Here is a 26,944-nt window from a genome sequence, read left to right as displayed (position 1 = left end):
GGAAGGCTGTCCACAAGGTTTAGGAGTGTGTTTATGGGAATTTTTGACCATTTTTCCAGAAAATGGAAAATTTTTTCCATTTGTGAGGTCACACACTGATGTTGGACGAGAAGGCCTGGCTCTCAGTCTCCACTCTAATTCATCCCAAAGGTGTTCTATCGGGTTGAGGTCAGGACTCTGTGCAGGCCAGTCAAGTTCCTCCACACCAGACTCTGTCATCCATGTCTTTATGGACCTTGCTTTGTGCACTGGTGCACAGTCATGTTGGAAGAGGAAGGGGCCAGCTCCAAACTGTTCCCACAAAGTTGGGAGCATGGAATTGTCCAAAATGTCTTGGTATGCTGAAGCATTCAGAGTTCCTTTCACTGGAACTAAGGGGCCGAGCCCAGCTCCTGAAAAACAACCCCACACCATAATCCCCCCTCCACCAAACTTTACACTTGGCACAATGCAGTCAGACAAATACCGTTCTCCTGGCAACCGCCAAACCCAGACTCGTCCATCAGATTGCCAGATGGAGAAGCGCGATTCGTCACTCCAGAGAACGCGTCTCCACTGCTCTAGAGTCCAGTGGCGGTGTGCTTTACACCACTGCATCCGACGCTTTGCATTACACTTGGTGATGCATGGCTTGGATGCAGCTGCTCGGCCATGGAGACCCATTCCATGAAGCTCTCTGCGCACTGTTCTTGAGCTAATCTGAAGGCCACATGAAGTTTGGAGGTCTGTAGCGATTGACTCTGCAGAAAGTTGGCGACCTCTTCGCACTATGCGCCTCAGCATCCGCTGACCCCGCTCCGTCAGTTTACGTGGCCTACCACTTCGTGGCTGAGTTGCTGTCGTTCCCAAACACTTCCACGTTCTTATAATACAGCTGACAGTTGACTGTGGAGGAAATTTCACGACTGGATTTGTTGCACAGGTGGCATCCTATCACAGTTCCACACTGGAATTCACTGAGCTCCTGAGAGCGACCCATTCTTTCACAAATGTTTGTAAAAACAGTCTGCATGCCTAGGTGCTTGATTTTATACACCTGTGGCCATGGAAGTGACTGGAACACCTGATTCTGATTATTTGGATGGGTGAGCGAATACTTTTGGCAATATAGTGTATATATGCTGCTCTGATATGACCTGCTATATCTTTTTTGGGTCTATACCCAGACTTTGGTAATTGGTTTGATCAATGTAAAAGAGTGTATGTATTATTTTATGCTGTATGGTGGTATTTTAAACTTCAGAACATGAGAATCAACATCAACCTTCCTATTTTTATCTTTTAGGAGGTTTGTTCCTGACACTGTCCACCCTGTTACTGGTCCAGACTGTCTCCTCCTGCCCAAAGGAGTGCTGGTGTGACAGTCATGCCAAAGTGGTGGACTGCAGAGGACGAGGCTTGTATGACATTCCGCACAAGCTCCATCCAGACACTCTGGAGCTACACCTTCAGGACAACCACATAAGAGGCATTGGTTCCATGTCGTTCCGAGAAACACCGTACCTCCGAGTTCTGGATCTGGCCAACAACAGCATCACTATGATTTCTCCCAGTGCCCTTCTAGGGCTTAGGAGCTTAAAGACCCTCATCCTGGCCAACAACTCTATCCGGGAAGTGGATCGCCGGTTATTGGGCTCGATACGCAATCTAACACACTTGGATCTGTCTCACAACCACATAGCAGGGCTCCCCGGAGCACTAGCCGATAGTTTCCACCATCTAACCCACTTTTCATTGCACTTTAATCGGCTGACCAAGCTAGATCGCATTCACCTGGATGCCCTTGGGAGCCTACAGGTGCTGCGTCTGACAAATAATCCCTGGAAGTGTGATTGCCACATGATAGGGCTTAAGCTATGGTTGGAAACATTCACTTTTAAAGGTAAGGACTGAAGCTAGAGAAAAGATACATATAATATATATCATCACTTCAGCTATATTCCTATGGCTACAGATGCAAGATTTCAGCATAGGTTAAATGTGCAAAGGAGAATCATCTTATATGTTTATCTGGACAAATGGGAAGAGTTGAGCTGGATAAATTAACTCAAAATCACTATTTACAACTGTGATGAACAGAAAAGCATCTCAATTCGAGCACAAATCATTGAACCATGAATCATTGAGAAGGGCTAAAACTGAAGAAGACCACATCAGGTTCCACTCATGTCAGCAAAGCTATAACAGGCACAGACTTGCTAAAACTGTCCTGTTGATACCTGGAAAAACTCTGGTTTAGGTGAGTGCCCATAATGGCCTTAGATTCCTGTTCTGGGCTGTCATTAGTGGACCCCAATGTGGCCTTCAGCTGTTGTAGCCAATCCACCTCCAGGATTGATGATTTGTGCATACTGATATACTTTTCTGCTCACCACAGTTGTACAGAGTGATTATATGAGTTACTATAACCTTCCTGGCAGCTTGAAACAATGTGGTTATTCTCCTTAACCCTCTTGTCAGCAGGGCATTTCCACCAACAGAACTGTCACTCACTTCAAGTGTTCATTTTGTTTGATTTTCACACCATCTTGTGTAAATTCTAGAGACTGTCTTGCATGAATATCCCAGAAGATCAGCAGTTTCTGAAATACTCAAACCAGCATGTCTGGCACCAACAACCATGTCACAGTTAATGTCACTTGTTCCTAATTCTGATGTTTGATGTGAACATTAATTGAAGCGCTTGACCTGAATCTGCATGTTTTAATGCATTGTGCTGCTGCCACATGAATGATTGGATAGCTGCATAAATGACCATGTACAGGTGTTCCTATTAAAGTGTATAGAGAGTGTGTAAGACTATAATGAAGTTATTAAATCAACAATTCGATGGAGAGATGATCAAAGTAGGTTCTTGAAAATCAACAGGAGAAGAGCACCTGATCTTATATCTTATATAACATGACTGTAACCAATTTAAAATGTACACCAAACTCATCCACAGTAATCTTACATTGCATTAACAGAAAATATGCATTGAATTTGTAATATGTATGTTGTAGTCAAAAATAGAGCTCTACAATTTTTTATCCACTTACCAATCATGCACTATTTTCCAACAACAGCAGAAGAAACTGGTGCAGATCTATTTCTGTGCTAGCCTGAGGCACAGGTAGAATCAGATCAAACTGCAGCAAATTAGCTTACACACATTAACCATCACTACACAAAAAAACTTCAGGAATACCAGTGGCTTACACACAACTCAACTAACTCAAGAGCTGGAACAATGAATCCTTGATATGTCATGAATGTAAGTCAGTATACAAAAAAATTCTCTATTTTCAAATATATCACATGACAAATGCAGGTTTCGCCGCAAATTTGATATATAGGTAAGAAACCAGTGTAAGGGTAGGTTTGAAAAAAGATGATCGTGCTACATGTGCATGTGTGTGTGTGTGTGTGTGTGTGTGTGTGTGAGAGAGAGAGAGACCTGTAAGATGATGTAGTAGTGGTATGTGTATGTGTATGTGTGTGTGTAAGTGTGTGTATCTGAGGCCTGACATATGGCATAATAGTGGTGTGTGTGTGTGTGTGTGTGTGAGACAGAGAGAGACAGAGAGAGAGAGAGAGACAGACAGACAGACAGACAGACAGACAGCTAGACAGAGAGAGTGAGACAGACAGAGAGAGAGAGAGAGAGAGAGAGAGAGACTTTCTTAGGAAATTAGGAAACAGTGAAGAATCATATATCATAGATCCTAAATGGAAGGAATGGAATTCTAAATTATTAAATATATGAGATTACACAAATGAATTGTAATTTTAGACATAAATAAATACATGTGATGCAAGATCATCTTCAGAAAGCATTATATCCTGCTCAGGGTTGCAGTGGATCTGGAGCCTATTCAATTTATACACTATGCTAGTAACTTGAACACATCCTGGCTGGGACACCAGTCTATTGCAGGGCAGCATTCATACACACACACACACACACACACACACTCATTCACACACTCATTCACACATAGGGGCAGTTTAGAGCCTTCAATCCACCTGCTGGCACTGTTTTGGATATGGCTTGGAGCCAGAGAAAATTCTCCTAGACACAGAGAGAACGTGCAAAATTCCACACAGATGGTATCCAGAGCTTAGGATCAAACCAAGACGGACTTGCATCGAATCTTGTTTCCTTCTGCCTCAGATATAATAAAAGCAATCCATATTTCGCTATTTCATGTCCCTGCTTTCTGAGTGATGCTTGACCTAACACAGGGCACGATTTAGCCTCAGAATCTTTCAGCAGCTAGAAAATTGAACCGAACATGACAGAAACCTGATTCGGGGAAAATATCTGATACATAGTCTGGCTAATTTAAAACTACTGACAGTTGCTGGGACTGAGTCTATGTGTGGCCCATGCTGTGTGTGAAAGCTGAGTGATGTATAATGTTGATGGTGAAATTAAGCTGTGTGATCGAGAAGGGTGGGTGCTGGTGCTGGGGGTGGGGCATCATGACGTAAGGTTAAAATGCTCTGGAAGCATGACAGTCCAGAAGGATTAAGACAGCTAAATATGCTCTCTAATCACACAGACAGAAATAAGCACTGATACAAATATCTTTCTCTGAAGATATACGAGAACAGCTGTTCCTATTGTTGCCAAAACACACAGACACATAGACATGTGCACATACACACACACAGACACACACACATACACACACACCTTATAATGTAATATTTGACCTTTCAAAATTAAAAAGTATAGAGAGAATATTTAAGCAAAAAAAAACAAACAGCTATTATAGGAAAATAATCAATCATGGCATACTGGGGTGAGGCCCAATAACATCATGTCCCCAGTGCATTATTCCTTTCATACTACAGCAATCTGCCAAATGATTACAAGATTATTCATTAAAAACCAGAACCTATTGTACATTCAGTCATTTGTTCAGTTGTGTTTAAAGCTGTGGAATATCCCCAAAACAAGTTATCACTTACATTATAACAGATAGAAAGTGTCAATCCCTTGACATCTCTTTTTCTCTTTTGTAAAGCTAATTACACATTATAAAATGCACCGTAAATGTAACCGTGAAGCCTTAAAAACTCCTGTAGACTTGCGTGTGTAAAAAAATAGACATAACACCTTGCAGCTGAAACTACTTCTGTATTAAAAAAAAAAAAACTAATCCACAAATTCTGACCAATCAGAATAGAGCATTCAGTAGCTCTGTAGTGATATACTGATCTATGTAGAGTTTCCAAAAAAGCTTTGGAGCATAAAGAACATCGATAAAATCTCATACACTCTTTCACTCATTTAACAGTAAGATGTTCACTTTGTGAGGTTTTTTTTTAACCCTGATTTCTCAGTCATGGTATTGACTTCAACCTTTAAAGGTAAATGTTCGTAACCAGAATTCATCATTCCCAGCTGGTAGCAGTCACATGCTACAAAAATGAAGCTGCTTCAGTAAAGACAAAAAGCACATTTTAATATAATCTGGTCATTCTTCGGTGTATTTTCTACATACTTATCCCAATCGGATCGGTCCAGTTGCATGCACAGCGCTTGAGTAACAGCTGCTCATGAGACGCAATCACTGTTTTTATTAGCGTACAAACAGATTTTTCTTAGATTGCTCCATTTTCGATGCTATTTACTTGATTACAGCGTCGGCGCAGAACCAAACTTTCATTCCTGTAGGTAGAATCAGACTTTCTAAGCAGAGGCATTATTTGAGATTTTGAGATTGCAGCACATTATTTTTGATGGGCTTAAAATTGCTCTCTTTTGGCCTGGGACTGATGCAATTATTCCTGGAACTTGGTGGAGTTTAGGGGTCATGGCCCAATCATGCTATCTGTCACCTTGTTTTTAACCTTCCACATTTTCCCAATTCCTTTTTCAATCCCACTTTCAGTGTGTGTGTGTACACAATATTGTGTCTACTGTATATAGAGTATTCTGTAAATTGTAAAGATTGATTCATGCATAAAATTTCTACACTTGCACTCTTACTGCTCCCTTTTCTTCAGAATTCATGAAGGAATTTTCTTTCCTTATCTCATTCTCACTGCCTCAATACATTCTTCCAAATAATCAACCCTCCTTCGTATCTACCCTTGCTGATTTGCCTGTCTAATCTTTGTTTTGAATTCTTTTCATTTTCACATTTTTTTTGTCAATTTGTCATAATTACTGGCGAATACAGAGGAATGACAGAGGCTAAAAGGCTGATGCAGCCGATCAAGACAAATCAAACAGACCCTGGCATGAGTAAAACAGACAAGTGCAATCAGCAGAGCATCAGGGGCCTGCTGCTGTTCATTTCAGCAAATATTACGGAAAAAAAGGCTTGTCTCGACAATGTAGCGATCGAGCAAAGAGGAGGCTGTGTGCATGCGACCAGATGGAGCTAGGAGATATAATCTGTAATCCTATTACAAATGAAAGATTTCCAGAACTTTCCTACATAGAATGGAGACCGCACAGTTACTGAAGATCTTGTTGGTACTCGGGCTACATTAAGAAGCGTTAAATAATTACACAAATTTCATTATGCCATTACAGCACATCCTAAAAGAATAGAAACAAAGCAAAGATAGAGAAGGATAAGAATTATGTTCTATTCTATACTGTTTTGCTTTGTTTTTGCTTCACAGTTATGTCACTTGTTGTCAGTATACCCAATTCTCTGCACATTCTCTTCATTTTAAAATTATGACTGTATATATGACCTAGATATTATGACTTTTCTCACAATTTTTGAATTGTATCTGCCTTTTTCCTGGGGTGTGGCTGTGAAAAATTATGGGTACAATTATAGATAGGTTGACTCTCTCTGACAGCAGTAGGTGCTGTGATTCATGTGCGGAAAAAACAAATACTATTTGTTGCTCAGACAGGAATAGGTTAAAATGTCAATACGAAGCTTAGGAACAACTTGTGCTGTTTGTGGTTGTTTTGTTGTTGCTAAAACCCAAGGTTTATAGTATGACACATTCAGGCTTTGATTTTTAAGAACACAAAATTGTTTCCCACATCCTTAAGTAAAAATTAACTGTGATAAATCCTAAAATAATAAACACTGCTTTATTTCTGTGAAAGTCCTGGTAACTCTCTGAGCGCTTCACTTTGTTCATTGTCTTACCATCTCAAGGAACTGAAACTAAATATATTGAAACACACTTCTGTATGTTATCCACAAACACTCCCATTCCTCTGTTAATTAAGGGATGGATATGCTGATGTCCTTCATAAGCTCTTTCAGAGTCCATATCCTGCTATGAATGAATGATTAGTAAAAGCGCAATTAAAGGTTAACGGAATCTTAACGGAAGTTACTCCCATGTTGTTGTTGTCCTTTGGCTGTTCCCTGTTTAGGGTTGCAACGGTGGATCATCCTATCTTCATATTTGATTTTTGGCACAGTTTTATGTCGGATGCCATTCCTGATGCAACCCTCCCATTTTTATCTGGGTACTGGGAGTTAACACCTCAGTGGCTGGATTGGTTACCTGCCCAGGAATTGAACATGGGTCACAGTGGTGAGAGAATGGAAGTTATTCCCATAATTCACATAAAGCTGGGTTGTTGATCAGAAGGTCAAGCACCAGCACTGCCAAGCTGCCACTGATGGGTCCCTGAGCAAGGCCCTTAACCCTCTGTGCTTTATTGGTGATGCATCTCTGACCCCAGCATTCAAAGCTGGGATATGTGACGAAAGACCTTTGTTGTGCTGTAATGTATAAGTGACCAAAATAAAGGCATAAAGTCCACTGTTTTATACTTCCTGTCATAAATGGATGTATTGACTTCTCCTGATGATTTCTCCTGGTGGTCCAGCAGAATCCTGTGCTCTCACCTCCATAACTGGGTTTGTTTCCCAGGCAGGGAACTGATCCAGACACCAAGGGGTTCATCTCTTAGTGCCGGCCCCAAACTTGGATAAAATGGGAGGGTTGTGTGAGGCAGGGCATCAGGTATAAAACCTGTGCTGAAAATCAAGTATGTGGCGACCCTGAAGAGGCAGTAGCTGAAGGACAACAACAGATGTATTGTCTTGTTTAGCACTGGTAATTTATGGTGTTGTTTCTACCCAAGGGAACAATTATTGATTATTCATTGATTTGCACATGCAATGTGGTGGTGTGGCAATAAGGTATCTTGAATATCAAACTGCGTTAAGATTGTGTATGATTATTTAAACCAGCTACACATGGCAAGCAGTCAGTTGTCACATACACACACAAATTCACACCTCAAAGCTATTTTTGCCACTTAGCACAAGGCGTGAATCGAGAAAACAAGTAGAAAGTGGGATGTCTTTGGCTTTGTGTCTTCGTTTTAAGGCTTTTTGTACAAACTGAACTTGCCGTGTTTGGTGTATTGTATGAGAAGATAACAGATACAGACGCTGGCCTACAGGTAAAGCTGTTAGTTTAACTTCTATCCGTCAGCACATGCTACAACCTGTTTGGTTTAAATAATGAATACTAATCACCTGAATTATTTAGGACAATTATTTCCAAAACACACAATGCCGCTTGATTCTTATCTTCCTATCTCCTGCAGGTGGTGTGGTGGACGGTGTTCTGTGCCACGAGCCGCACTCTATGCGTGACCGTGACCTCCGCCACGTACCCTATGAGCTCTTCCACAACTGCATGAGCACCAGCTACAGCTACTTGTTTGCCAACATCCAGCACATGGAAAGACAGCAGCGGTTGCTTCGAGGTGTCCCGTACCCAAGCCTGGATGCTCCGGTTGATCAGGAACCGGAGTGCGAACCCAAGCCAAAAGCACGACCCATCAACCTGCGTCATGCCATAGCTACAGTGATCATCACCGGCATTGTGTGTGGAATTGTGTGTCTCATGATGCTGGCTGCTGCTGTGTACGGGTGTGCCTACGCTGCCATCATGGCGAAATACCAGCGGGAGCTAAAGAAGCGGGAAGAGGAGGCTGGAAGAATAGAGAAAGAGAAAACGGACAAGGAAGGGGAAAAAGAGTTGCTGGAAAATGCCATAGCGTGAAAAGGAGTATTATGGCACAGAGAGAGAGAGAGAGAGAGAGAGAGAGATGCAATAATTCTCATACCTCACCCAGGGATATTACATAGCCAAGCCTCTTGCATGGCAAACTCTTAAAAAATTGTAAGATACAGCTACACACATAACTTAGGGATCTTGTACATTCATAGAGTTTATCACAACTATTGCGATATCTTCTCAGACGGACAAACTTGATTTCTGCTTTGTCATCCACTGTATCACTCATTCCATACACTGTCCTCCCTAAAGGAGAAGTCGAACAGGAGAGAAGAGACGTGCTCTATAATGCAGTCTAGCCACAGTCCAGTCAAAAACTGAAATGATATTGGCATCCTTAATGAAAATGGACAAAATGAGTGTGTTAAATAAAAAAAAAAATGCATCAAATCTTCCATTCAAACTAATAGAGAAACAAACTACCTCTAACTACAATCAGTATCATCATCTGTTTGGGAAGGCATTTAAATAAGACATAAAGAAAATGCAAATAAAATAGGAAACATAATAGATTTTTTTGTCGATTGCAAGTCTAGGAAATATGTTGCTGCTACTGAAGACAGGTTGGGGAAATTGACTGATGTATATCACTAAATTCCCTGGTGTATAATTATGAGCAAAATTGCAAAATCTCCTTGCCATCCATTACCATGTGGACAAGAAGAAACACCGAGCAAAATTAAAAAAAGAAAAGAAAAAGAAAATCTGCCAATAAGTGGTCGCATTTTAGCCTCCTACACAGCGAGGAGGATGGTAAAGTAAAAAATAAAAAAATAAAAAAAAAAGAACCTGAAGATCACATTTTCAGAACAGCACAGTTTCTTCCATTCTTGAGATCTTTCCTTATTCCACTCTTGTCACATTTCAAACTCAAGCTATTAGATACCACCTTCAAGTAATTCGCCAGTGATATAGAGATATAGAGAAGCCATATCACCAGAAATTCATAGAGATCACTGGAAACTGTGCATTTGTAGATAAAATCAAAGTATGTATCTTTCTGAAGGAGACCATATACAAGGATCCCTGATTGTTTTTTTTCTAGGAAATGAAGACTGCACCATAAACAGATCTTTCAATAAATCACTGGCATCAAACATATATCCAAATCAGCTGAGAAATAGTCGTGACATATAGCATCAGTGTTTGGCAAGTAACCATCTCTGCCTCCAGATTTTAAACTCTGTGGTTTTGTTTTAGGAGTTCAGAAGCACAGATCTAAGAGTCCAATACGTTTCTTCAACCATGACAAACATTAAGGCTGACTGCTATAATAATAATGATAGTAATAATGATAATAATAATAATAAGAAGAAGAAGAAGAAGAATAGGGAGCTTGGTGGTTAGCTTGTTTGCCTCACACCTCCAGGGTTAGGGGTCCAATGTGTTCCACCATGTGTGAGTTTTCCCCACTGAAGTTCTCCCCATGCCTTGAAGGGACCTCCCCTTGTCCAAAGAATGCATTTAGGTGTAGTGTGATTGTGCCCTGGCATCCTGTCCCTGCCTTGTGCCCCAAGTCACCTGGGCTAGACTCCAGGCTCCCTGTGACCCAGTAGGATAAGCAGTGTAGAGAAAGGATGGAATGGATGAATGATAATAATAATAATAATTTCTCGTTATATATCATTGCACATTATATACACACACACATCGATTTGCTCATTTTTATAAAGGGTGCCATTAATTATAGACTTGACTTCAGAGATACAATAAGGCCAAAGATACCGGATACATATCAACAAGCTCTAGCTCTATATCTGGGGTATAATTTTGTCTAATGCAAGTGCATTTAATGACAATATGTAAATCTTGACTATTCTAGTGGTTGTGTGTTTAGGGATTCAGTTGGACTGTTTCTCATCAGGTGAAGTTGGCAGCTTCTACTATGCATATGTCCTTGTTTTTGTGCATGTGTGTGCTGTACTGTACTTCATCAACATTTCTAACTCAACCTTTGACTAATTTAGATAAGATAAGAGTTAGGTATTTAAAACGATTTGCAGTTTGCACAAGAAAATAAAACCCTCACACAGAGGGAGATGGCACACACACTCATACATATGGATGTGGAAGGGGGTGTGAAGGGCATAGGGCTCTTATATAATATATTGCGTGCACACACACACACACACACACACACACAATCAAATCAGACATGATGTTTTTAGTATTAAAAAAAAAAGCATGGGCCAGCAGGCAAGATTTGCTGCCACACATACACACACACACACACATATGCACATGCTTTAGTTGCCCTGGGAGCGTGATGTCATCAGCTTGTCGGGTTGTGTTAGTGCTCATGAGGCGAAAGCTTATTGGGGTGGTCTAAAAACTCAAGCTTTGACTGGCTAGTGTGTGTGTGTGTGTGTGTGTGTGTGTGTGTGTGCGCGTGTGTGTCCGTGTCCTTTACCCTTTGCATTCAGACCTATCTCTCAGCATTAAAATTATTTGTTGTACAGTAATCCTTAGTGCTACATGACAGGCATTATTATGTGTCTATTTGATTACGTGAACTCCATGAACAGCTGGGATTTTTTTCCCCTCTAATTTAACTAAAAAACTAAAGAACACAGAAGGATTATCCCTCTTTACCTCCTTTCCTTCCAAAGTGTTTGTGCACTTTAAAAAAAAAAAAAAAGACTCAATACTCATGTGCTCATCCATTTGTCAGCCCCTCTTTCCCATAACCATCAATGGAAATGTCCATCACCACTAGATTTTTTTTTTTGTTTTTGGGGTGATGGACCGTTCCAATTTTCAGCAAAGCAGTGATACAGACACGGTATACTTGCAAAAAAAACCCTGACTGTACACGTCAGTTTCAAGTGATTGAACTGAGTAACATTAACAGAATTAGTTTTCATACATCCAACATGATTTAGAGCGTTTATTTTCAAATCCCTGAGCTCACACCTGAGCTGAGAATCGAATTTTGCAGCAGACACACTGCATGAATACACACACACACACATACACACCCCAGCATTAATACTGTGCCTAACACACTCATACCAGTACCACAAGCACCACACTGGCAAATAATATTTGGTTTGTGGTGGTGCTGAAAGTGTTCCTTTTTCCACAGATGGACCGGATTGAGGGGAGTGACGAATTGTACATATGAAAAAATCTATAGTAAGTCATTTTATAACAGTGATATAAGGTATGAAAGCATATGGTCTAATAAACAAGTGTACAAAAAGCACTGTCTATGCAAAATTCTACCCTGAACCATAGATTCAGCCTGGTATTGCCGCAAAACTGATGTGTGTGTGTGTGTGTGCCCGCGGGTATCGGTTTTTAAGTTTTGTTTATGCTAACAGAGAGAAAATTGCTGATGTTTATTATTTATTTATGAATACTATATGTGTATTTTAACAGATTCTGTATATGATTAAATATTTCAATTTGTCGAAAAAGGTCCTTTGTGTGTGTGTGTGTGTGTATGTGCATGTGTAAAGAGGGTGTAGGCAGCCTTTATCTGTTTGTGTCTTTCTTCATCCCTCTGACCCTAGTCTTTTCCTCCTTCTCTCTCTCCTATCTACTTTCTCTACTCCTCCTTCCTCCTCTCCTATCGCTTATTTCTCTCCTCGCTTAATCCTTGTGGTACAGTGAAATGACCTTTTTTTTTTTAAATTTCAGATGCTTCAAAACATGTTACATCATCCCCAAATGCACCTACACACATTTTTCCCATGTGCAGCTCTGAATAAAAATGCACCTGATGCATTCTGACACACACACACACATGCGTGCAGTGCACCATGTTGCAGTAATGAGGAATGTGTACATGGCTGTCAGCTGTCAGTTCTACTTTACAGGGTCTGAGATACACACACTCAGATTTGTGATGATGTTACAGTAATTCCTGTGTAATGAAAACACTCCTTACAGTCATTTACAGCGACAAGCTTCAACAGCTTGCTGAACCTTGATGCTATACAATAATCGAATAAAGCAAAATACAAACCAAGATAAATTTACAGCATTTGGCAGACATCTTAGGTTGCTGCGGAGCTTATATAAGGCCTATTTTATACAAGTGAGGAGTTGAGGGTTAAGAGCCATGCTCAAGGATACAGAGATAACAGCATGGCAGTTTGATTTTGAAGACAAGACCTTCTGATCCATAGTCAGTTTAATTTATAGCCCAAAATTTAACCCACTGATTTACCACTCACATCACACCTGTTTTTTTTTCCACCTTTTATGTGATATAGCTACCAACAAAATATGGGTGGAAAAACAAATAAAAACATTTAAAGGATGAAAAAGAAAAAAAAAAAAATTAACCTGGATCCACAAGTGTACAGAACCCATTAACCCCACTGTTGTCCTAGGGATCAAATTTGGCCCGTTTCAAATGTTTTCATATCAAAACCATATTTCTATTTCATGTAAATAAGGTCTGTTGACCATAAACGACAAAAAGAAATGTAGTAATAAGTTTACATGAAGTTAATTAAAAGGGGTAACACAGAATTGGGGGCTAATCTTACACTTCATGCTTCAAAAACCGTTAAACAGAGTGGCTCAATATTCACCCAGGAGGACAAAAGATGTTCAACAGGAAGACAATACAGTGGAACCTCGGCATACGGATTTAATTTGTTCTCGAGGTGATTTCTTAAGCTGAAAATTTGTATTTGAAATGAATTTTCCCCTAAGAAAAAATGTGAATGCAGATAGTCTGTTCTAGCCATCCAAAAATATTACCAATATGACCAATATGTAAACTGTAAGGCTGCTTACAAACAACTGACCCAAGCCAAAGCATTCCATTTCAAGGGTCCTCACAGGAAGCCGTGCCACCAAGCTTGGGCTAAAAATAGAACAGACCACCCACGGACCCAATCTGTCAACAAAAAAACACCCGAAAAATCACCTGGCTTTTGAACGCATGCCTAAGGCAACGTTGATATTGTGGTTTGACTCTTTTGAAACAGCTTTCGCTGACTGAAAAAAAATGTGTAAAATTTGTAAACTAGCTTTGGTTAGTTTCGCTTGGCTTTCCACTGACGCAAACATGCTTTGAATGGCTCCCGGACGTACGCGTAACTTCAGTTCGGTTCGTTCGTATGTCTAAAATGCTTCGCATGTCAATGCAAATTTCTTGCAAAATTTCAATTCTCAAGGCTAAAATTCGTAAGTGAAAGCATTTGTATGTCAAGATTCCAGTGTAGGAAGGTTGACTAACACTCTGATCCTCATACAGAACTCTGGAACTGGCAATTTTATTCCACTCTTCCCAGCAGAAATGCTCGAAATCTAACAAATCTGTGACGGCGTCTCTTCTGCACAGCCCTCTTTTAGTCATTCCCCAGGTTTTCATTATGCTTTAGATCTGGACAAATTGTTGATCTTCATTTTCTAAACAGATGCCAAAATAGTTTGGTATTTGGAGCTATCCATGATTCCTTATATCTTTTCTAGATATAAGCTCCACAGCACGATGCTGCCACCACCATGCTTCACTGTGGGTATTGTGTTCTTTGGGTGATGAACTCTCTTGTTTTTTTGTTGCTTTCGTTTGATGCCTAGTGTTTTCCTGTGTCTGTTGGTTTAGTTATTTTATTACTAAAACCCTCGTCTGCTTTCTATCCCTGCTTTTGGGTCTGGTTTTTGTTCCTCTGGAGGCACCTGCTTCTGACATACACATGATGAGGCAGTTCACCAGTTCATGGTGTGTGGGGGGAAAAACGTATATACATAAAATAGTACAACAAATAGCACTCCAAATATCATCCTGAGCTTTAACTTTACCCCTAAGTTTTCTTTATAAAGACTTACTGTTTTAGGTAGTCTTTTGAATATGTCTTGCTTTTGAAAATTCCACTATTTTTACAAGGATTTATTTTATTTTATTTCACAAAAAAGTGAACCTATTGTGAAATTATTGGGTGTGAAATTATACACGTGTAGATAAGTATTCTGATTAGTCATATATCTATATTTAATACCTTGCAGCTACGTGACATAAGCTACTGATTTTTACATTAGATTACTGCAGTGGAATATAAAGAATTCCTATAGAGTTCAAACCCAAATTTCCTAAAAAAAAAAAGGGTCCTACCTGCAGCAATTGGTGACTTCCTCTCATCCAGTAACTGAATGGCAGTGCTGGCCAGTACCACACTCTTATTCTCAGAACCTGGGATCACACACACACACACACACACACACACACATTTATTTCTGAAGCTTTTTTTCTTAAGCATACCACATTTGTGCACATTGTACACAGGATATAATATTATTTTGAGGATGACGCAGTCACAGAGTCACACTGTGAACATCTGCTACTAAAACGGCTTCATTTGGAGACATGGCTTCATTCTCCTAGACATATCAAAAATCCAAAGAGATGTCCTGAAGCATAAAATGTGCTCTGAGCATGAGTTTCTAATACACAACAAGGCAGAGCAGCAAACCTAACATATCCCATTTTAAATCTCTAAAACGCTCAATTTATACAAACACATCAAACCGAGCATGACTAAAAAATGAGTACAAAGAACGCAAAATTGAAACAAGAGCTATAAGAGCAGGGGATGTTTTTTTTGTTGTTGTAAAACTCAATGAAAAGATTTGGGTTTAATCTTGAGGTTGGTTTGAGACGCGCCTTGTCAACATTCACCATCGTGCGTTTGGATGTCAATAAGAAACACTCACAGAGATTAAATATCTAAAACAACTGGGGAGCATTTAAGACCACAGCTTGCATCTCCTCTCAGTGGGGATTCACCCAAGCAAATAGGCTGAATTTGCTTATGCTTTATGCTTTAATCCTGCAGTGCCACAGAAAACGTGGTTTAAAAAAAAACATTTATTCAAGAGAGCATTCGAGTATCTTCCCATTTTATTATTTTCTACAGCTTCTGTTTCTTATTAAGAGACATTTGGTTGCAATAGGTTGCAAATGAATATCAGCTAATATAAGCCAATTTTAAAGCAAACATATGACAGAACAAAAAAAAAAAAAACAAAGGCCATATTTTAATATAATTAAATGCAGAACAATCAAAGACAAGTTTAATCCGGTTTCTACTGGTTTGTTTGTTTGTTTGTTTGTTTGAGTCTCTAGGGTTTAGATCATGCATTTTTTTTTATTTTTCTTCTTTTCATTTCCATGTACTTTTCAGGCCTGCCACAGTGAGGCACTATTTTAAAAAGAAAGAATGGATGTCTTAAAAAATAAAATGGAATAAAATGTGTGTATATATATGTGTGTGTGTGTGTGTGTGAAACTTGCCACTCTTCTTGCCTGTATTAAACGGTAACGAGTAGACGAAGGTGCCTGGCACTTGTTCCGCTGCCCTTTTGTACCACAGGGGAAAGTGATCAGCGTTGAACACACCCTCTTTATCCTCAGCTGTCAGGAAGTCTCTTAGAACACACAGCAGACACAGGTTATCTCACAGGAGATGATGCCATCTCCAGTCATATTTGCAAAAACGAGCGAGAACATTTGCATAGCAGTTTCTACAAAACATCGAATACATTCATACATTTAAGAAAGCTTAAAAAATATCTGACTTTCCTGATTTGTACAAAGAGCAACAAACATAGTGCATATCACCATAAATCTTCATGGCATTTATTTTTTTTAAATAACTGGGACATGCTTACTGATTGCTCAGTTGGTATGGCATCACAAATAAGTTGATACGTGACAAGCCAGTCCGTGTGCCGAGGTAAGCTATCTCCACACCTTTATCAGAATTCCTGTAACACCGAGAAAATATCTGTTCAAGATCAGTCTCTGTACTTTAACACTGGGAAGCAATTTCTTTTAAGAGGAGTTTAGTTCGTTCTGCATATTGTATAGAATGCAATGAAAAAGCTTCATTTCAAATCTTGACATTTAAAAGGTTTGCTCAAGAGTCCAACTGTCTGGCAGAGTTAATGCTTAAACTCCTAACCCTTGAGTCAGGAGCATAAGCACTGAGCTTTACTTGTTATTAAAATTGGGCTTATTTCTAATTGTATTTTAGTGAATGTGGAGATGGGGGCGTGGTCAAGCAAAAGAAAAAAATGATCTGGTTAAAGATCTTCACTTGTGTTAATGTGTGTTTTGTGTTTCACTGAGTGGGAGAAAGCATAAAGTGGGGAGAGACGACAGCCGTAGGAGAGAAAGCCAAGCAGCACAGTGTGTGTGTGTGTGTGTGTGTCAGGGTTATGCTTGGACTATTTCCTGCTGGAAATTTAGGGGCCGTACCGGCAGTGTGTGTCTCGTGCAATGTGTTTTACGTTCTGTGCTCACGTGTGTTTGCCCCACCCTACCCTTAATTCCTTCCTGCCTCTGCACACCTGCTCCTTATGTCACTTTTATTACCCTCCCTATATATACCTGCTGTCTTGTGTTTGTGTTTTGCCGAGTCCTCGTCTTTTACCTCCTTGTTTTTTGTCTCCTGTTTTCATGGTTTTGGTTTTTTGTTTTTCAGTTATCTAGTTTCCCCCCAGTATTCCTAGGTCTTTGATATTCTGTTATTTTAATAAATCTCTAGTTTGTTATGCTACCCCTGCATTTGGGTCTGGATTTTGTACCCCTCTGAGGCACCTGTTGGCTCACTCTGTGTGTGTGTGTGTGTGTGCATGGTTAAAAAAAATGCTTAAAAATAGTAGTAATGGTTAATTACTAATTACTTTTCACCCAATGTCTTCTGTCTCCTCATTTCCCTATGAACTAAACAGAAGTGTAACAGTGAACTATGTAGACCAGGAGTGTCCGATCTTTTTCGCAAAGGGCCGGTGTTTGTGCAGGTTATCATTACACCAATCAAGCTGGAGCTCCACCTGTTTAATTAGTTGGTCTTTGCTTTCAGTAGGCTCATGTGTGGCTTCTGCTTGCTTGGAATGAAAACCTGCATCCACACTGGAACTTTCCAGATAAGACTACACATCCCTGATGTAGACTTCCGTAGTGGAGATCAATTGATTTCAAGTCTAGGTTTTTGGCTTAATGGGGAAAGTTATGTGTTGCATGTGTGATTTTTAATGCAATGATTCTTCATACTCTGATTTATTGAGTGCCAGACTGGTCCAGTAAGCTTCTATTGGTGCGGTCACCACAGCGTCAAACAGGACTTCCTGAATTAACTCTTTATCACCTGTGACAATGATATCAACAACAACAACAACAGTATGTCAGACTGTATGTAAACACAGCATCAGGAAAGACAATAAAAAAACAGCAAGCTTCAACATACACAAATATCTATAGCCCTATTATGGTGGGATTCGTTTAACATAAGGCTGTGGGGTGATATAATTATTGCTGTGTATCCCTGTGATTTTAGTCTTATCCTGATCTATGGTGTCAGTATTATTCATGTACTGCTATCTTTTATTTAATATAAAGTGACCTGAAATAAACCCAGGTTATATACAATATCCCTGTGCAAATAGGCATGCTAGTACACATTCATTCAGAACCTGTTGTTGTTAAGGGTTTTTTGTTTTTTTGACTTTGGTGTTTTATTTCTAAAGCATGAAAAGATTCTATTAAGTGCTATTTTGCATCTCTGCTCATACCAAGTTGTTAAGCAGTTTTGGAAGAGCAATTTAACACACAGATCAAATATAAAATTTCAATAAAATGCCATTTCTCTGAAGGTCAAGCCGGCATCACACCCATAAATGGGCCTTTCCCAAACTGTTGCCACGAAGTGAGGAGCACACAACAGTATAAAACATCTTTATATGCTATGGCATTACAATTTCCCTTCGCTCAAACTAAGAGGCAAATATACATCCTAGCCCCAGAGCATAAAGCGAGGCATATAAAGACATGGTTTCTCAAGGCTGAAGAGCCCTGACCTCAAACCCACTGAAGACTTTTGGGATGAAATGGAACACTAACTGCACCATAGCCACACTCCAAAATCTAGCAGAAAGCCTTAGATTACAAACAGCAAAGGGGACTAAATCTGGAATAAAAAGGACATATGGGAGGACATGAAGGTCAAGTGTCTACAAACCTTTGGCCCTATGGTTTATCTTAAATATAGCCTATATAGTAAATTTGTTAAGCAGATTGTAAGGGATTATACTCACTGTCTGAAAAGTGGGTCATGACTGGGTTGGGTATGCTCTCAGCATATTGAAATGGTTTCTTTAAATCAGGTCTATCATTCTTTACATTATAACATGCCCTGGTTACATTATGCATGGTGCAGGCATGATGGCAATGCAAACACTCCCATTTTAAGAGAAAGAGTTCTTATCCCAAGTTGATCAATCATACAGTGCCTCGCATAAGTCTTAAACTTTGCTACATTTGTTGTGCTATAGCTATACAGTAGCATGGAAATAGCATAGAAACGAAATGGATTTTACTGGCATGATATGTCACAAATTGACACAAAATGTAATCAAAAATCAGTATAATTTGCATAATCATTTCATTTGTGACGGTGTAAGTATTAATTCCTAAATTAATTGTCATTCTGCCATCAAAATGATATTACAGTATTAGCTAAATGGAATCCACCAGTATGCAGTTAAAGTGGCAATAAAAAATACACCTTTTCATGGAAGGCCCCAGAGTTTGTTAGACAACACACCCAAACACAAACCATCACGAGGACCAGCAAGCTATCAAAACAATCCTGCAATCCGTTAAATTCATTATAAAAAATAGAAATAATTTGGCCTAAGCACAAATCTGCTTAGAGGAGGCCATCAGTGATGATTTAAAGAGGGCATAAATCAGAAAAGCAACCAAGAGGACAAGGGTAACTCTGAAAGAGCTGGAGAGAGTACAAAAACAACTACATACAGTACTTGGCTTTACGGTAGAATAGAGCGTAGGCAGCCATTATTGAAAGATTTGCTGTATGAGAGATGAATTTGTTCCTATCTATCCTCTCTGAACCATATTTGTAGACAAAATGGTCCATAAGTGTACAGCTCTACTCACATTTTAGGTGCGGTTCTTCTCTATCGAGGTAGAGTTTGATTGCGTCGATCTGAGACAGGTACCGATGTTCAGGATGCTCATCTGTGTTACAGTATGTCCTGAAAGCATACTATAACCCTAAACAACAAATTCTCTTCACAAACCCAGGTGAACATGTTGCACACACAAACACACACCTAAAACTTCTCATACTCTACCATTCATCTGCCAGTGCCACATCAGGATGCTCCAAATCATGTAGTCCTGAAATACAACATATCATTATATGAAATAGGTTGCAGGCCTGGTTAGAGGTGGTATATTCGTCTGAACTTCAGCTTAAATACTTATTTTCAATAGCATTCAGTGCTCTGATTCTGCTCTGTAGGAAAAATCATTTCAAATTCCATCAGCCAGTTCAATGTAATTTTCTTTAATCCCCTTTAATGTACATGGCCAGGTCTGTCATGTTGAGAACAAGTATAAATAAAATGATAGCTACCTAAAATTATTAGCATTAGAAATGGCTGTTTAAAATTGGAATTAGTGACTAAAATCATTCATAAATGTAACCGCACAATTGTCATAAGGAATACACATGTCTAATTCTGAATAGATGGAAAGAGTTAGTAAAGGGCCAACATGCACTCTCTCTCTCTCACTCCGCTGTCTCTATTCCTCTCTAATGACTGATTTTGGTGGTCAATCCCATGCACAGTCTATGGCCAACTTTCTTCCTTTCATTCATAATTCATTAGATTTCCTGCTGGATGAAAAATGCCTATTTCTATTGAAGCTGACAGGAGGAACCATCACAGGAAATGCTGAACCATGCTCTCACGATCCTAAATGGTGGCAGTGTTTAAGAATGCGCGTATAGCCCAAGCGAATGAATATTAATATGCATGATCCTGCTGAAAAAAAAAAACAACAAAAAAAAAAACGCTAGGACCCAGTAATGTTTTAAAGCACCTATGCACAAGGAAAACATTTTGTTGCTGCTGAGTTAGTTATAAATAGCCCATTGGGAAGTTACCTTCTTCCACGGTGACACTCCCCCTGAAGAAATATTTACCATGTCCCTTTGACAAGGCCACACCTAAGCTGCAAAATAAGCACATACGGCCTTAGTTTTCAAACATACACTTTCACACAATAAGCACAGACTGTGCAAAACCCATGTCTGCCGTCCATAACAATGTCCTGCCTATAAACAAGATGACTACTTTACCTGAAAGGAGTTCCCTTGATGTCTGTGTAGTAGTAGTCATTATGCAGGACAAGCACCCGTCTCTGAAAACACACATACAGTACACACATACACACAGCACATTACAGTGCCATCTGGTGGGACATCCAACTTTAAGGGAATGTATGAACATTAGGCTGGATCGACAACAAATACAGTCTAAAGGAATTTACATCTTAACTACAAAACGCATTGTGTTTAAGTTCTCTTACCCCTTTATCCACAGCTTTCTTGACTTCCATAGAGAAGGTTCCAGTTTTTCTGTTCACCATAGCATTGCGTAGCTGGTAAAAAAAACACACACACACACACAAACACACACGGAATGGTATCAAACGGATTTTGAATTATATACAGGAAAGTGAAAATATGTAATAGAGAGAATAGAAATACAAATAAAGCAACAGACACACAGACAGAACACAACAAACCACACCTTATTATGTGGAGTTTATCAGTTTATTCATTTATTTAGTGATATTATCTTGAATAATGAAATTCAACGTAATACACATAATAAAATAAAGTTCCAGTTCAAACTTTAGGTTGTTTAAACACAGCTTTGAATCTAAGATGGAGCTACAAAAGCTAGATATTCTGGCTAGATATTGTGCAAAAGCAACTATTCAGAAAAACAGGGCCGAAATGGCAGACTATACCCACACCTGCAACTTAGGAAGAAAGAAACAAAAACAAACCATATCTTCCTTGTCTTCCCATTCAACCTCTGAGAGATCTACACTGCTGTAGTTGGGCTTCTTCCTTTTTTTGCCTTGTTCATACTGAAAATACACATACACACATGCACACACACACACACACACACACACACTGTAAATGCAGGCCAAAATTGTTTCATTTGTAACATCCTTTTTGGTACCTGAAAAATACATCATAACATTAATAACAGATCATAAAATATTAATGAACTGTCTCATTGCAAAAATGTTTTATATATATAAATATATAAATATCATATTTATGTTCATTCTGTCACAAGCACACAATGTACAGTATATTGGCATATCAAACTTCCACTCAGTTACTCTGTAGGTCAAAATTCAAGTCACATATAATCTGGCATATAATGGAAGGCTTTAATGGATGTATTCCAGAAAAAGTGTTTTTTATTACCAAGCATGTAGACAAAACAGAAATCAGAACCAGGCAGATGTCGGGTGATGTGAAGACCACATTATCAGGGATATTCACAATACACAAACTAAGAGATGGAACTTGAATATTGCTGAGTAATTTAAACATGACTTGGCGAAGTCAGGTGAATAATACATTGCCTTTAACACAAAAACATGACAGTAAAAAAGATGCATCAAAAACCTAACCAATGAGAGGACGTGTGGAGGCACGACATCAACCAAAACAAAAAAAACACAACAAAAAACATAACGTTGGTTAATAAGTCTCACAAATAAACTGTTTTATGATTTTTAGATTTATGAATGAATGTGTGATCTTGCCATGTTTATACAGCATACTAGGGAGCCAAGAAGTGAACTAGAATGTCTGGCAGAGGTTGCATTGTGAATCATGACCCCTGCTGGTGGACAGAGATACTGTCCTGGATTTAAGCGCAAATTAATCTGGATGTTCATGATGATCATCTGTGATGGGATATGGGATTAAAATGTTATCTACATTCTGCCTGCAGCTCAGTTTCGGCTGCTTGCCTCTAAGCAAAGGTAGAAGAAACAGGTTTGTGCAATGAAACATGAAAGCGTGTACTTTTCTATAAGCTTTTGGTTACTCAAGAAATTGAGAGACTGGATTCAATGTGTCAAGCATCTTAAAAAAAAAAAAACTCAAAGAGTCACAGAGTCATGTGAAAAAGAAAGTACATCCTCTTGAATTCTATGGTTTTACATATCAGAACACAATAAAAAAATATTCCACCATGTTATTATTTATTTATCAAACAAAAATGAAGTCCACCCCATGATTCAGCAGAACCACCTTTAGCAGCAATACCACAGAATTCAAGATAGTGCACTTTCTTTTTCATATGACTGTAAGTTGAGAGATGAAAGGTGGAGATCCCTATCTGCCCTGGAAGATAGTGTATAAGGATCTTCCAACTTCTTGATTCAGGCTTTCAACTTGGCAATTTGTTTGTGAATGATAACCAGAAGATGGATGATAACTAGATGAAAGTGTGCTACCCATGTTTGATGTGAACTGCAGTCTCCTGTCAGAAATAACTTGGAATCTTGATAATACCTAAATGCTTCCTTGAATTTCATCACTTCTGGGGCATTGGGGAGTTTGGACTGAGATATCAGACAACATGGTTTTGAGACATAATGCATTATAAATATGGTGCTGATCAGTTAGTAACTTGCGTGCAATGGGAGACCGGGGATATCCTTGTACAAATAGAGGTTCTGAGTCCAGTGGGCAGATGGCTACACATTCTAGCTTGTGCTATCCCTCATGAAATTTGTAACATCACTTTTCAAGAAAGGCTACTATACTTGAGAGATTAGTGGGTGACCTAAGCTTAACACAATCTGAACCCAGTTTGATGTAGTGTTCCTAGATGGATTGAGACATTTTTGACACTCTGGACATGTGTTTTCAGTGATGGAAATGGACAATGATGTTGTTCGTCATCATCAATGCAGTTTTGTATTGGTGCATTATTGAGAGATCGAATTCTAAGGTGGTGATTTTCAGGTAGAGACAAACATACCATCTTCCCAGGCAGCACCTCCATCAATAATGGAGATAACTGATCTACACCTGAGACTTCCATCTCCCAGCTGCTAAACCCTGGAGATATATTTCATGGGTTCTTATAAGATGGGAGCAAGGATACAAGTGAGTGGACGGATGATCTGTTTAGTTTCAGGTTCAAGATTGCCTTCATAATTTGTTTTCCTTTGGGTTCTTGGACCTGTGCCTGTATGCAAGAGTAAACTTTGTGAACTGCATGAAAAAAAGAGTGCCTTACATGCTTTGTCAAGAAACTTTTTGCCGATTTTCAGCAACATCTATCTCTACTATGAATAGCAATGATGCCTCTTAAAGGATTTGGGGCACTGGTGAGTTATTCCTTTTCATTCCTAATGGCCAAGTATACTGCAAATCCCATTTTAGGATTTTAGACTTGCAGTTGAGCAATGATGTGAAAGTGACTATTTGAAATTGGGGCCTTGAAGTCTACTTTGTCCTTCTCTGCCTTGAGTATCTCTGTCTTGAGCAACTCCTTGAATGTAGGCTAGTAAAGTTAATGTCTTTTGGTAAAATTAATTAATTCCATTTTACAGGAGAACAATAAAGAAGAGGTTGCTCTGATATGCTGGACATAGATCTTGCTTGGAGGAGGAGGATGTCAAAAATGGTTGAAAAAGCTTGAAACATGGGTGAGGGACTGATGAGTCCATAGGTGATAACTAAATATTCAACATGACTAGATTCTTGAATGAATGCAGTGACATTAATGATGTTGTTGTTGCTGTTCTTTGGCTTCTCTCTGTTTAGGGTTGCCATAGCAGATCATCCAATCAGCATATTTTGATTTGGCATAGGTTTTTGGCACCTGGCAACTCTCCCACTGGTTAACCATGGGGCACTGAGTTAACCCTTCAGTGGATGGGTTGATTCACTGCCCAGGAACTGAACCCAGGCAGTACCAGTGATCGCACAGGTTCCTGCCACTGGACCAATGCAGTGAAATTAATACACTGCATAAATCTTGTCTTGTAAAGATAATTGCCACTTATACCTCTTTTAATGGTGGCACTAAAAGAATAGACTTACTTGCTGCAGTGACATTCCTACCTCTGCAACCAGTGCAAAACTGGTCCCTTTTCTCCACAAAGAAGAAGCTTTTGCTGAAAGGGGGAGACAAATGTACACGAATTCCTCCTGAACATACTCCTCCACAGCAGAGGCTTCAGAAAATTCTAGCTCATAGACCTGACAACAGTACATGGAGATGTTCTGAGCAGTCCTATAGCCTATACAGAACATTTCAGTGGCTTCACGGAAGAATTCAACTAGATCTAGGCAAGAAGCAGAGCTCTTAATCTCTTTATTCATCTCAGTACTTTTCACCTCTGTATGTATCTGGTGTGCATCGAGATGTTTATTGCATGTGGCAGGCAGGAAGAAAAGAACGCCTGGGGTTCATTTTGAGAAGCAAAGAGGTCCCTCTAGTGAAATTATGTGGTACAGCAGGGAAACTCAATCTAGTGCTGCAGTATTGGTATTCAGGAAAAATGGCACATTTTATAAACATACATGCACATATCGCTACTGGTGGCATAATCTGTTTGGGCATAATTTCTCAGTGATGGACCTTTTTTATGACCAGCAAAATTTGCCTCATGACTAGCATAAACAACTAAACTCTTCTATTATATATAACTAACATTAATTTCGAGCTGAAAGAAATCATGGAACAGTTATACACTGGATTTGTAGTGCATAATAATATTAATAATAATAATAATAATAATAATAATAATAATAATCAGGAACACTACAAAAGACTGACACCCAAATATTTCATAATATGGATATGGAACAGTGGAATTCACAGCTTAGGTTTGGAAGGTGAGAACGTTCCATTGAACCATTGAAAGTGGCATTTTACATAAACATATTCTATATAAATGTGAGTTTGCTCAGTTTTATACAAGAAACTCTGGTAAAACAATGTCATGTGATCACCAATGTCACTTATTAGCCACTAGAGCAATTGTTTATCAGCACTTTACTGAGTTGTGATTAACTCCACAAAGAACCTGCAGTCAAGGACATTTCCTTCTCAAAAACATATTTTCATCACATCTGAATGGTTCTCCCTGTGTATCTGCAATTCCACTTTCTTTGGCTAATATTTCCCCTTACTTTGTGTCTTTACCTTTCTCACAGATAGGCATAGCTAATCAATAGCCATGGATAAAGAAAGAGCAAACTGGCACCTGTGAACATCCTTATAATATCTTTTTCAGTCTTCCTTGCTCTGATTTCCTCTCATACTTTATTGCTACCATTCCTAATTCAGGAATGTGTGTGAACATGTAAGTGTGTACAGCAATGTATGTAATTCTGCATGATGGAATTTCTTTCTCTTTTTTTTTGGTCATACATTCAGCTATCTCTTAAACCCCTTTTGGTTTCCCTTATCCATTTTTAGCCTAGCTTGATAATTACAGTGCAATTAAACCTTGGCCTGAATACAGCTCAGTGAGATCCCCCCCACACACAGCATAATAGATCCAATCACTACCATTCACAATCATCAACTCATGTTTGTAATTCATTCACATACCTGATACTCATGAAATCCCTGCAATGTGCCCCTTATTACAGTGTTCTTGATAGTGTCGGTGAACAACAATAAAGCAACTACACTATCATTTCAATCTGTAGATTCTATTCTACATAAAAACCCTGCACAAATGATATATTATTAGAATCTATAATTATTATGTTAAAGTGCTATGAAAAACCTGCATGCCTCAGGTCTCGGATTGGTATACCTTTTGCAACGGTTTCTATTCAGTGTTTAAATAAACCTTAATTATAAACCTCATAATACAAAGCAGATGAAAAATAATAATAAAAAAAAACAAATCTTATTCTGTATTTCTTTTTAAAATTTAAGGTACTGACCTAAGATATGGGTTTCTTTTTTTTTGTGAACATGTTTATTGCTTGTTTATTTATTTTTTTTTCAAATAACTTTAAATACATAATTGTATTAATATTTAAAAGTTAGATTTTTACTTGGTTTTCTGAACTGATTTGTGCATAGA

General features: G+C 38.9%; 2 protein-coding genes across 8 annotated transcripts in view; one reads left to right on the top strand and one right to left on the bottom strand.

Moving 5' to 3' along the window:
• The window catches only part of LOC131353423 (leucine-rich repeat and transmembrane domain-containing protein 1), a 16,752-nt gene extending 2,266 nt beyond the window's left edge, over positions 1-14,486 (top strand). The window contains exons 2-3 of the mRNA XM_058390461.1: positions 1,286-1,882; positions 8,537-14,486. Coding sequence (XP_058246444.1) covers positions 1,286-1,882; positions 8,537-8,997 — 1,058 coding nt within the window. The 3' untranslated portion in view covers positions 8,998-14,486. The remainder of the gene's footprint in view (positions 1-1,285; positions 1,883-8,536) is intronic.
• Positions 1-26,944, bottom strand: part of cacna2d3a (calcium channel, voltage-dependent, alpha 2/delta subunit 3a) — a 199,344-nt gene that overhangs the window by 38,789 nt on the left and 133,611 nt on the right. For 5 of the 7 annotated variants that reach the window (XM_058390454.1, XM_058390455.1, XM_058390457.1 and 2 more), the window contains 10 exons: positions 21,860-21,943; positions 21,374-21,445; positions 21,144-21,205; positions 20,949-21,016; positions 20,131-20,176; positions 19,934-20,031; positions 18,029-18,122; positions 16,642-16,737; positions 16,265-16,398; positions 15,086-15,163 (listed from right to left, as the gene is read on the bottom strand). In XM_058390454.1, the coding sequence (XP_058246437.1) occupies positions 15,086-15,163; positions 16,265-16,398; positions 16,642-16,737; positions 18,029-18,122; positions 19,934-20,031; positions 20,131-20,176; positions 20,949-21,016; positions 21,144-21,205; positions 21,374-21,445; positions 21,860-21,943 (832 nt within the window). The remainder of the gene's footprint in view (positions 1-15,085; positions 15,164-16,264; positions 16,399-16,641; positions 16,738-18,028; positions 18,123-19,933; positions 20,032-20,130; positions 20,177-20,948; positions 21,017-21,143; positions 21,206-21,373; positions 21,446-21,859; positions 21,944-26,944) is intronic. The other 2 variants (XM_058390456.1, XM_058390459.1) reach the window with 1 other exon arrangement.

Source organism: Hemibagrus wyckioides, linkage group LG05 (genome assembly GCF_019097595.1).
Source record: "Hemibagrus wyckioides isolate EC202008001 linkage group LG05, SWU_Hwy_1.0, whole genome shotgun sequence".
NCBI lineage: Eukaryota > Metazoa > Chordata > Actinopteri > Siluriformes > Bagridae > Hemibagrus > Hemibagrus wyckioides.
Note: the sequence above shows the minus strand (reverse complement) of the source record. Positions and strands in the feature narration are given on the sequence as shown.